The sequence below is a fragment of the Sturnus vulgaris genome, chromosome 1, assembly GCF_052056855.1.
Source record: "Sturnus vulgaris isolate bStuVul1 chromosome 1, bStuVul1.hap1, whole genome shotgun sequence".
Taxonomy (NCBI): Eukaryota; Metazoa; Chordata; class Aves; order Passeriformes; family Sturnidae; genus Sturnus; species Sturnus vulgaris.
Genome location: NC_142243.1, coordinates 14,363,333 through 14,376,267, shown reverse-complemented (window position 1 = coordinate 14,376,267; position 12,935 = coordinate 14,363,333). Strand labels below are relative to the sequence as shown.

Below are 12,935 nucleotides of genomic sequence, written 5' to 3'. Positions count from 1 at the left end.
AAGGAGGTCTTTGCCACGCCATCATACCAGTAAATCCATCTCTCACCACTAGAGCTCATTTGCCACTTGATGCAGCACAGTTGAGAAATGTCACACAGAGCTCAGAGTTTTACATGGAGAAAAGGGGCAGCATAACAATTCTTAGCTAAATTCAGTTTTCAGGGAGCAAACTTCTGATCTGAGCCTGATTATTATTTAACTCATTAAAGGGTTAAATACCTGCAGCAGCATGAATTTCCCATAGTAACTTACTTTTCTAATGAAGAAAAACATAGTATATTTACCCAATATTCTGTTGTCACTAATAGCTGGTATTTCAGGGACTGCTGACAAGGCTATGTAAAGCTGTTTTTAAAGCTGTGTCAATTAGAACTTAATGATGCCCTCAAGAAATGAATCAATATTATTTTCAGGTAACTAGCTAACTGCTTACTACAAAAACTTACTGAGGCATATCCTTCTTGGTAACAAGACTTGATTTTCTTGTTACTAGGCCAAATCTGAGAATTCAGTTACAGAGAAACTGTACACCCTGGCCTGCACAGCAATAACTCGTATTTCACAATTTTCATTTCCTCCTGCATTTCTCCAAATGAACTTCTGTATGATGTTTTTCACCAGCATATTTGGGGGGACATGTGGGGATAAATGACACACCTCAAACTTATTAATAACAGCTGTAATTATTAATTTCTGAGAAATTGTTTTAAATTATCATTGCAGAGAACTGTAAAAAAAGCCCCTAAAATGTAACTGGCAAATGTTACCAAATGTTGCAATCAACTGAAACAGTAGGTTAAGCACTGGCATAATTTATTAGCTCAACTACAGGATGACTGTATGGTGCTACAATCCATGCTGGCAACTTATTAAACATTCCGAAGATAAAAGGCAGCAACAGAAGTATTAGTTTCCAATACTGAAATCCACAGGAATATGAGATTTTCTTATGGTAAATTTGATCTTACACCTTACCTTTGACAATCTTTTTAGCACAGTCATTGTATACTTGTTCTTGTGATGTGTTTGACTGGAATACACGATCAAATATATATGGCTTGGACTGCAAAAAAAATAAAACCAGAAGAGTTATCAAAAAATGCTGGAAGTGGAACTCAAAGGTGGCTGTCTCACCCCAACCTTCTATTTTAAGCACTTGAAGACTATAGTGAGGAAATCAGCTTAAATAGTGTTGCCTAAATCTTCCCATGGTTGCTTACAAGGAAGGCCTTGAATTAAATATATTTGGTTTCCAAGTGTTATCTACATAGTTCTGCAAAAGTCCTCTGCCACATGACCTCAAGTTACTTGATTTACAAGGTAAACCAATGCCTGGCCTGTACATCTGAGAACGCCTTATTCTCATCTACCCTGGTAGTAGATTTACTCTGGTAAACTCAAATTATTAAAAACATACCCTGTGACACAGAGTATCTATCTTGGTAGTATTTCTTGAAAAAAATCAAACCAAAAGGAAACATTCAACACAAACTATTCTGCCATATAAGATATCCTTAAAACAAAGCTCTCCAAGCAGAAGAAAAGGCAATACTGGGGAAGGGAATCTTTCACAAAACTGTTTGGAAAAGACTACATGAGGAAGATCTGACAGAATTTTGAGAGGAATGTTGAATATTGCTTTGTGTTACAGAAGCTCTATAACAGTTCTAAGCAGCTGACAATCCATTAGGATAAAAATGATTATGCTCATCTTACAAAGCTCAAATTTTTGTAGCCCTTTTAAGAACTTGATTTTGTTGGCAGCCAAGCGTATTGGTGAAATTTACAAAGAACCTAGGTCAGTAAACACTGTTAAACTCCCTGCAACTGTTAAGTGTTCCATTCGGCCAAAATTAAATTCATTATCACCCTTCCACAAGGATACTCTGGAATTGCCTCTCTGGCAAAGAAACATCCCACATCTCCCTTCCCTGACTTGACCTTCCATTTGTCTTTTAATAATACCTAGCATCATAACAAACAAAGCTTTTTTATAGACTAAACACATTTTTCTGAGGCCTTGAGATCAGGTGGACGAGCACCCTCTTGGAAAAATAATTACAGTGTTCACTGTATAAATATGTTCAAGAAACCACAAGACTCAGTAGGCAGAAAGTGTTCCTAAGGGGCTGAAGTTTGTCAAAACACTTGTTTCACAGAAGGGAAAACACCACCCTCCTCCATTACTCATTCCAGCTTCAAAGACACCTCAAATCCCTATGTTCTACAGGCAGAATTGAGGCCATTAGATACACCAGAAGGGAGACAACTAACAACTGAAGTAACCCTGAGGTAAGAAAATGAAGACTGAAAACACATTACACAAAAAGGAAGATACTGTAGAAGAGATGACACCATCTTTCTCACTAGCAGCTGTAGTTTCAAAAAGCCTCCAATTTCACAGATAGCAATCTGCTACACTACACACTGCAAGTCGGCCACTTCCCAAAACATTAATCAGCTCTGTTTCGTGCTCAAGTGCTTATTTATATGCACTGAAATAATTCCATTGTGGAACAGAAAATCAAGCTGCAAGGCCTTCACTTGGGCAGCATTGCCTTTAATTGACCTTGTTTATTTATACAGCGAAAGCTGCTAAGCACACGACCAAATTTCCATTTCCCTCAAGTTAACAACTGCTACCAATATACAAAACTTAATAGTTTTGGCCACGAGAATCCTCACAAACGGTCCTGTTGTCACTTGTCACTTCTCCATCTTTTGCAGGTGGAAAGTGGAATATTTGCTTACATGCCCTCATTTTTTTTTCATTTATCACACCTATGAAAATCCATATTAGTGGCATGTCCCTGCTCCATCATCACTGAATCAGTATCTAATCAAAATAGGTTTAGACAAGCAGGCTTCAGAATAAATATGTTTTAAGAATGCAAATTACTCCCACTCAGTATGGTTTCACATCTTTGACATCTGCAATGCTATGTCTTATCACTTCTCTTGACAGCCTACTTTCTGCAGTATACAAAGCTAAAACAGTATTACACAGATTACCGTGTCCTACAAAGTCTCCTCATTACCTTTAAGAGATTAATCAAGAAAGATTAAAGTGTCAGATATTTTTTCTGCACCAGATGCCTTTTCTTCCCCAAGCAGTAAACAATCAGATCTAACGATGAGCCAAAGATACAAAAGGCCCAAGCAGCAGTAACATGTGGTGTCCCTAACAGGGTAGTAGCAGTGTCACTAACACAGTATGAGACTGCTTGGACACACTCCAGAAATTTTCAGAAACTGGTCCTCAAATTCTATTAAAAATTTAATACACTTGGCCTTTTAAGCAAGACATAAAATACCAAGAAACAAGCAGAACTTCTGACTTCCTGTCTCACAATCTTTTAGTTCCTTGCCTAGCATTTCTTTTGTCCATAGTCAACCACAAGACAACTTCAGCTCCCGCAGTTGCCTTGCACTTGAAGGGATGTGGTCTCGCAGCAAAAATTTCCAAGTGCTCTCAAAGCCTTCAGAAAGATGCAGCTGCCAACATGATTTAACAGCAGTTAAACTAAATCTTAATAAAGGGATGATGCTGAAGTACAGTATCACAGCTAACTTAAAGACTAGTTACCCACTGCATAAAAGGATGCTCAGCCAATCTAAATTATACAAAATTTGGAGTACATGTGAGTTTCTGTGGAAAAGCTTTTTGTCAGTATGTCCAATGAGGACTACAGAAAAATCTGCAATCATAACTATACTGAAAACTTACATCAAAAGTCCGAGAAATACTTAAGGTTATCTCCACAGACATAACTTTTTAAAAACCCTTATTACTATTGCAGCTTTCCATAAGGTACAGAATTGGTTATTCATGAGATCACCTCATTTACACATTCATACGCATTGATATCTGAAGGAAAGTCAGCAGTGAAAATTCACCTGAAAAATCAGTAGCGTATTTTCTGACACAACACATCCAGAAGCTCTTTAGTGTTTTTTGCTAGAATGGACAGTTAAAACAGTGCTACAATACCTACCCATGCTTAGCCTATTCTTGCTAAAAGGTTAAAGCAGTACATAATGGACTTACTTTGCCTTCAAGATCTGCACCTATATTAAAGAATGTTCTTCTCATCAGCTCAAAATATGTTAAAAGAATAATCCAAAAGGGAATAATTCCTGGAAAGTATGATGTCAGGTACCTGACTCAGTTCTTCCTATTACTAAGCTAAGGTGGTGCTGCTTTTTCACACCTAATCGAGTCCAACACTGCCAACAGCTACAAATTAATATTTAAATTATAGGATAGAGAAAGAGGATTTTCTTCTTGTCTTAGGCCCATGCATATAAAAACGCAGCTGACATAGTACAGTCGGTGAATCTCAGCTCTTTTTGCCCTCTTTTTCTTACTTCTGTGCAAATACTGCAACTCAAGTATTAACTTTTACAGCAGTTATTTATTGCTATAAAATAACCAAAATATGTGATTTTAAACATTCTGACTAGAAACTCGATTTCCAGAATGGAAACAGTACTTTTTGAATGAATGTTTCAGCCAAACTTTAGTAGAAAGGCTCTTCTGAAGAGAAAAGCAAGCACTGCTGGTTATAATAATGGTCACTGAATTTCAGAACAAAAAACCCCAGCAAATATGAGCAAGGTGCCTCTAAGCAAGTGGGACTGCAGCCAGGGAAAAAGATCTCCCTTTACAGATTCTTGTAAACCAGAGTATTTCCTTTCTGTTAAATCATCACATCACTGTCACCTGAAAAGCATCTTTGTTACTCAACATTTAATAGAATAAAGAAAAAGAAATAGGGAGTAACACTGGAAGAATTGTATTATTTCAGCTACAAATTGTAATTCCTGATTCATATTTAAAGTTCCACTGTAGACCTGATGTCTTTTTTATGTCTCTAATTAAACACTGCTTTTTTTTGCATTAGCAAATAATAATAAAGTTACTTTAAGAATGCATCTCACTTCTTGAATTTATACAGTCCAGTACGGCCTTCAGCACTTTTCTTTTGCAAAATCTACAACTAAAAGCTGCAGTAATAGCAAGTGTCCTCCATTATCTGATTCTAACAACGTTCTAACCTAGCCTTGTCTCATTTACGATCTGACATTAGTTTAAAAGATAATGAAAAAGAAAGACAAATGTCTCAGGCTCTTTCCAGGATCACAGGGGTACATCTTACACTAAATAAAAATAGTACTTAAACAAATAGGAAAATACAGACAAGTAGCCATGATTCTTTTCTAAAAGCCATACAAATAAGGAATAGACAATGATCGTTACTAAAAACCATTTGGACAGCAGAGGCATACTGCTCATTTCTGTGCACACCCATAAGGCCTCACCACTTCAGCCACTGGGTAGAGCTCGTTTTGATTCAGGCTTCAGTTCCAAACCCCTGAGTGTCACTGGATTCAGCAATGCATCTCTTGGGCAGTTTTAAGATGAAGAAGACTAAGAATAGAAAGGTTTTTAAAGAAGGTGTATAGCTACATTATGCAGAACTATAAAGCTACTCAGTTGCAAGTAGTTTTATATTTGATAAAACAAAGGAGATAATCCCCTATCCAACTGCTCTTCCTCTCTATCTTACTCAAAAGCCTGAAATCCACAAGCAAATTGCTATCAATTTTCACATACAAGTCCATTTCTAATGCTTAACAGTCATACAACGAGTCATCCTGTCATCCGTTTTAACAAAATGTTTGTATTTAATTAACAAGAGAAGCCATTAGGAGAAAATAATTAATATAATATTAAGATGGAAAGAAGCCATCTGTAATTAAAAAATTAAAAGCTGTTTACTAGTTAAAAAGTTTCATCCTGTGGAATGAAAATACTTTGTTTCAGAGTCTGCTCTTCAAAGCAGACCAACACCTTATGCCCCCTCAAACTGCTGTTACACACTAGCTACAGTTAACACTATTATTTTATCTAACACAAATCAAAATTACTCACTTGTCCAGAAAGACAAGGATGATATTAATTACATAGGAGCTAGGAAAAAGAAGGGAAGATAGCTAGCTCAGAGATGACAGGGGAGTCAAGGAAGGAGGAGGGTTTGGTTATAGTCACTGATTTTCCTCCTCCAGGAGTCAAATCTGCAGTCTGGGATCAGCTCTGGTTCCGCTGCCTCCCAGTCTTCACCTGCCATCGACCATTACAGGCAATTCCCAAGCACTATTCAAGCAGCCTCCACTGTTCCAGCAGCGAGCCTGGCGCCCACAGGAGGTGCAAGTCCTTCAGGCAGCTGAGTAAAGCAGCTATAAAAAACCCAAAGTGGCTCAATTACTGCTCAACAGGCAGCAACAAGGACAGAAACCAAAGAGCTGAAGTAATCAAACACACAGCTTATGGAGGAAGCCCTTTAGACACTGTTTCATGAGCACAGCTTCTGTTATCCTCCCCTGGGCAATTCTGCAACACACAGAAACAAGCGGTGCCTGACTACAGGCTCCGGTTAGGTCCCAAAATTTGTAAAAGCTCAGTTAAGATATTAAAAACAAAACCACCAAACACAAGTTATTGCCAACAGTTTTAGAGATTCAAGTCATAATTTTGAGGATACCAATCTTGTCCTACAGCCATCATTCCAAAGACAAAATCAGAGAATATCAAACCTTTACTCAAATTTTGTGAAACAAGACACAAATACTGTCACTGCTACCAAATTTAATAATTTTGGGGGCATTTTTCCCCAAGTCAGACATGGAAAGTCCTGGATCCAGGACAACTGGAAAATTCACTGTGATTTTTACCAAGCAGAAATCACCAAGGTGCAGTTGGCCACACTAAACATCAATCCTGAGCACAAAGCCCCACATGATCCCGCAGGAGCACACCATCAAACTCAGAACCACCTCAGCACAATCTACATTTTAGAAAATTTTAAAGTGTACTTGAAGAGCATTTTAAAAAGATAAGCTTTCATTTACACTAAGGCTATCGAAAGAAAATTTATTTTTTAAGTTAGAACACATCAAGGTTTATATACTAAACTGTGGATTATAAACAGACTATGCAGAGTTGAATGGGTATTCACTGATGAAAGTGAGATTATTCACTCTAGTTAAATTTCCCATTTTCCAGGATTGTTTCCTTACTCTGAGTTTACCTGTACAACCTCAGGAAAAAGTGATATACTCCAAGATAGCAACTTGCCAGCTGAAATAAGCCCAAATTACTTCATTTCACAAGCATGCTATTGTTCTTGTCACTCCAGACTCATGGAATTCCATATTTTATTGACAAATTTAGCTGAATATGAACAGATTAAAGCACTAATATTTAGTAACTCCTCTTAAAAAAAGTATTTTATTAAATTGCTTCCTGCAATTTCAGATACTGTGCAAAAGAAGCTATTATTGGTAGCCTCAAAAAACAAAATATAAAGCCCCCTCAAATTTTAAGACAGATAACTGGCATCTAAAGTTTCTTTCAGTAAGATTCAGCAGTCTCTCAAGAAATATATTTACATGAAAACATAAATTAAAAGTTAACAAAAATAAAACAAACATCGAGGCTAAAGTGTGTTTGTACAACAGCAACCACACCAGGCAATAAACTACTGTACTTTATTTTTATATTCCAGTTCCACTTTGTAGGTAAATATGATCCACTGAAGAAAAAGGAAAGGCTTATCTTTTCACCTGTAACATCCTTATTGTTTTTAATAGGCCTCATTTCTTGCAAGGAGACTCCAGTTAAAATACATTTATGAACACGCAGTAAGGCAAACGGTCTGTTTATTCTGATTTAACAACAAAAAGAAGCTATCAGCTGAAAACTGATGTACAGATCTTGAGCACTTATTCTCTGAAGCCTGCACTGTTGGTCTGCATTTCTTCCCCCAAACTCTCCGCAGACAATTATGGGGCGGCAGCTCCCACGCGTGCATTTCGAGCGCGTATTTAGCAGTCACACAGCCCGGCCGGCGGACACGGTGCGGGACTCGCCCTCACTCCGCACCTCGGCACTCGGGCCTTTCGCCGGAGCCTTTGTCAAAGGTCTCCTGACCTGTCCCCTCTGCCCCCACCGCCTCCCTGCCTCCCGCTCCTTGCCCCACCGTGCCCACAGCCACACCAGCCCACCCCGTCCGCAGCTGTCCCTGCCCCCTTTCCCTCGGTCTCCAAGGAGGCCGCTCCCCGTCCCGAGGCGCCTCCGCCCGCGGGCGCTCCCGAGCCCTCCCGCCTCACAGCGCGCCCATCCCCGCGGCGTCTGACCCCGCCGACCCCGGACACCCCCCTCCCTCCCCCGCGGCGCTTCCCGCCTCTCCCGCCCGGGGCGGCCCCTCACCGCGATGACGACGGTGTCTTCGCCCTGGAACTTAGCGATGTACTTGTCGCCTCGGGCCACTTCGGACTCGTTGAGGGGCCTGAAGCGACACATCACTTTGATGTTACACTCCGCCGGGTCCGCCATCTTAGGCCACCGCCGCCTCCGGGGCGCTCAGCTCCGCCGCCACCAGCTGCCGCCGCCGCACCACCCGGGCCGGGGTTCTCGCAAGCCGCCGTGGCCGGGAAACCCGCGCCCGCCCCGGCAGGAGGGAAAAGGGAAGGGCTCCTTCCTGGCCGCCGCCGCCGCCTCCCGCTCTCACTTCCTCCCCAACATGGCACCGGCCATGGCGGCTGCGGCCGCGGGTCCCGCCCCGCCCCACCGGTGGGCCGGGCGGATGACGTCACCCCCGCAGAGCCCGCCCCGACCCCGCCCTGTGCGCAGGCGCGGCACCGCCCTCAGGCGGGAGGAGAGCTGCCCGCGGGGCCGCCGGGGCCGCTGGCAGGGGCGGGGCTGCCTCAGGCGGGCGGGGCTGCCATGGCTTCGGCCGGGCCGCTCCTCTTGTCGAGCCGCGCCTGGAATCATAGAACCGTGAAATCCTAGGCTTATAGAATTATAGGATCATTAAATCATCAAGGTTGGAAGAGACCCCTAAGATCATCAAGTCCAACCGTCAACCCAGCATTACCCCTGGGACTCCTAAAGCATTAAGTATCACCCAGCGCCCGATCTAGATGCCTCTTAAACACCTGCAGGAATGGTGACTCCACCACTTGCCTGGGCAACCTGACATCCACACGGAATTACAGATTCAGGTTGGAAAAGCCCTGAGGTCATCGAGTACAACATATGACCAAACATCATCATGTCAAATGCCAGATCCAGTCTTTCTTTGAACACATCCAGGGGCAGCCAGCACAGCCTCCCTGAGCAGCGCATTCCAATGCTTAATAACCATTTCTGTGAAGAAATTCTTTTTACTGTCCAACCTGAACCTCTCTTGGGCCATCTTAAGGCTAAGTCCTCTTGCCAGTTGCTGGTCGCCTGGGAGAAGAGGCTGATCCTCACCTTGCTACAAACTCCTTTCAGGCAGTTGTAGACAGTGATAAAATCATTTCTGGGCCTCCTTTTCTCCAGGCTGAGCACTCCCAGCTCCCTCAGGCCAAGGCTGCAGGGATGAGGCCTCGCTGCCGCCCTGGTGAGGAGCGCTGGGCAGCTCCGCTGGCAGCTGTGTCAGAGAGGTGACATGGCCCTGTCGCCAGCAGGACACTGAGCGGGGCAGTGCTGGGGACAGCACTTTATGTGGGACAAAACTGAGGGGCTGAGTGTGAAGTAAAGGCCTAAAGCAGGTGGTCGAGATAGTAACCTACGATATATGGGATTTTTTTGTTAGTTTGTTTGCATTTCTTTACTCTCCTTGCTAAAAGGTGGGGAATCCACAGCCATGAGGTGTTCACAGCTGCCAGGGAGATGCCAGTGTGCCCGTGAGCCGCTTTGCCTGCGCCCATCCTGGAGCTGGAACCCATCGAGTGGGACCAGAGCACACAGCCCACACCTCGTGGTTTCATCCTCAGGATGGAGACTCTCACCACCTCTTCATCCCAAATGAGAAAAAAAAAAAATCTGGACAGCAAATTTTTAAGCTTAATTTATTTCAAGTTTTGTTTATGTATTTATTAAAGGGGCTCTAAATCTAGTTGACCAAAACTTAGGGACTGTATCTAGGCAAAAAGATCAGATGAGCCATTGTGACAGAGAGCCCCAAGAGTCTCACACCTTTACAAGTGTGCCTCTTACATCCAGGCATGAACTTTCAGATTGGAACAAAGTACAAACTCACAGCTTGGCTGAGTTCAGTCAGTTTCCTGACAAAAATCATGATTTGTACTGGAAATTTTTCAAATACCCTTGAAGTTAAAAAAAAAAATAAAATCCAAAAACAGAAAAAACAATAGGGAGCCTTTCTCTTAAGTTAGTATATTTTAACAGGCCAGAATGACTCAGAAAAGCAGTGTTTCCCTTAAAAGCACTCATTTTTCATTATAAAAAGGGGGGAACTACTATGAATTTTAACAAAGATCATCTGTAATCAGGCATCTCCCATTTTTAAGACTTCTCAGTTTAGGGATTTCAGTGATGTGTTTTTACTTAAGATAGGTGTGCAAGGCACACTCTTCAAAACTACTCCACATGACAGAAGAATAACCTAATAATCTAGTTGGATTTATAGGTTCTTTTCACAGAGTAATGCAAAAAATATTTCTGTGCCTAGTTTATCTTATGAGGTAAGCTGTCTGCTAAACCAGATTCATGTTGTAACAAGTTTATTTTTCCGCTATGAATAAAAATGCTTCAGGACAGTGCTGTCTTATGCAGAGCAGCAACAATGACATACCCACACCTATAAGCACATGTGGAAATAGCTGTCTGGAAAAGACAAGGTACAGGCTCAGTATGTAGAAGATGCAGTGCTAGTCCACAACATCCAGTGTATGAGATATACACAGACATCTGTCTACAGTTTTCAATAAAATGCTTTAAACATAGTTGTTACTAGGTTTTACATGTCAGAAAACCTGGTTAATTGGTTGCTATTTTAGAAATTATTACACTGCATCTCAAGCAGCAGTATGTATTAATGCTTCTCATCTATTTTTGGGATTATTCACAAGCTTACGGCTAGGAATGTTCTTATGCAGCAGCAGTATTTGGATCCTCAAAGATTTCCTGTGACAGAAGGTTATTACTTTTATGAAAAGAGTGTGAATTATTTACTGCTTTTTCAATTTACTTTTGTACGTAAGGAAAAAGAAATGTTAGCTGCATAATAAACAACTTTGTGATTATTACTCATAGAAGTACATATTTCACCTGCTGAACATCCTTTGCCCTAATGGATTGATGAAACTTCTGGTTCTTATTATTGATAAGCAAAGGGGATGTATCTTTAGCTACATTTACTGACATGTAATGCCTGATGTAAGAACATCTCAGTCAAAGAAGGAACCTCATAATGACATGATTCTCAAGAAAATAAGTGCTTGGCCTTGCTTACCTGTTGAATGTTTGACAGAGCAGACACTCTGACAAACAAAGACAACACAGACACATGAGTAGATAACTACTCATTTTAACTATGTTGAAACAAAAAATGTCAGCATGTGTGAACTCTGTAGTAGGAACTGGCCCCTCTGAAGCTGTTGGTTCTGTGCAAGCTCATAGGAGAACTGACTGATGGTGTTCCATGCCAGCTGTGGGAGCCCTTGGTAAAAGAGCTCTGCTGAACCACACGTGTGCTCTCAGATCCCTGTCAGGGACTCTGTCATGAAGTTTCTCTTCTATGATCTGTTGTTCAAAATAGCAACAGCTCCTTGGCATGACCTACTTAAAGGCTGACACAACAAAGCTGTGTGCTCAAAGAGGGCACTGTGTTATCTCTACTGGCGCCAAGATGTGTCAAAAGAGCAGCCTTGAGAACTTGTGTTTAAAGATGTGGTCTCACGAGAACAGGGCAGAGAACAAGCGTCCTGGAAAGTTTCCTATTTTGTAGCAATAACAGAATGTGCTTTCTTCGCCAATTGAGAATATATTTGCTGTCTTCTATGTTGTTATGTAATGTCTGTAGCATAAATTTTTTGACACTTAGGATAAGAGACTTTGTTTAAAAGTAATATATTATAATGAGAAAAATTATATATAAGTTGTCATAAAAAGTGAATAGTTCTGTTTAGTGTTTAAGCCTAGTATGCCCCAGGTAGCTGACAATAAGGTTGGTAAAGCTTCTCAGTAAAGAGCAACATGTTTTATTAAAAGTAATTTATGAAAGGAATTTGTGTCCTTAGTTCACTAAGCATGTTTCTTTCCCTTTATGATTTATGGATCTTTTAGATCTTCAGTCTTTCCTAGCAATAAAAACATGTTAAGCAAAAGGAATTGGCAAACCTAAGCCTTACAGGGAAGCTATATCGGGATAATGATGTAATTAACCATCAAAATTGTTCCAGCAGTGCAAAAGTGATCTTGATTTGGTTTTAAAAGTACATTACATATTTGAATAAATCTTTAAACCAGGTGTTTGAGGAAAAGCAAATTAAAGCTGCTTCCTCCTGCTCTTTTAAGAAGTAAATTCTGAGATTCATCGGTTGACAGCACTTGTTGACATTCAGTGTGTCTAATGCAAACACAAATGCTCTTCTCATTTAAATTTGCAGTGTGCTGGGAAAATATATGACATGACTTCTGAGACTTTGAGGTGCATTCCAGGTAAAATTTATTCCAACTTTGCAAGTCAATTTGCAGGACAAAAGAGTGATAAATCTGCCAGATATAGTGTACCTCGAACGAAGTTCTTTGTTGCTTGTTGCACACTCTGTAAATAAAGGCTATTAAGATGACTTATGAAGTCTAGCAGCATTGCCTGACACTGGAATAGTGTAATTAAAATTAACAAAGTGTTATGGTTCAAACAGCTTGTGCAAATATATTTTAAATAATATAAATATATTTAAGTCTCTTTACCAAGAGACTGTGTCTGATCAACTCAGCTTGAGGAACTCACTAACCGATTTATTGAGATTAGAAGGTTGGTGGATGAAGTTCAATGGCCTAAGATACTGTTGGAGTCCTACTAGACCACTTGAAGCTTTTATCTGGTTGCAAAACACTAAAGCTTCTTTTCATTCCA

At 40.9% G+C, this 12,935-nt stretch overlaps 1 protein-coding gene across 2 annotated transcripts in view; it reads right to left on the bottom strand.

Moving 5' to 3' along the window:
* The window catches only part of KIF5B (kinesin family member 5B), a 33,936-nt gene extending 25,305 nt beyond the window's left edge, over positions 1–8,631 (bottom strand). Inside the window, exons 1-2 of one of the 2 annotated variants that reach the window (XM_088159741.1) lie at positions 8,273–8,631; positions 976–1,063 (exon numbers count right to left, since the gene is read on the bottom strand). In XM_088159741.1, the coding sequence (XP_088015867.1) occupies positions 976–1,063; positions 8,273–8,398 (214 nt within the window). In that variant the 5' untranslated portion in view covers positions 8,399–8,631. The remainder of the gene's footprint in view (positions 1–975; positions 1,064–8,272) is intronic. The other variant, XM_014880391.2, reaches the window with a different exon arrangement.
* Between the last annotated feature and the right edge of the window lie 4,304 nt (positions 8,632–12,935).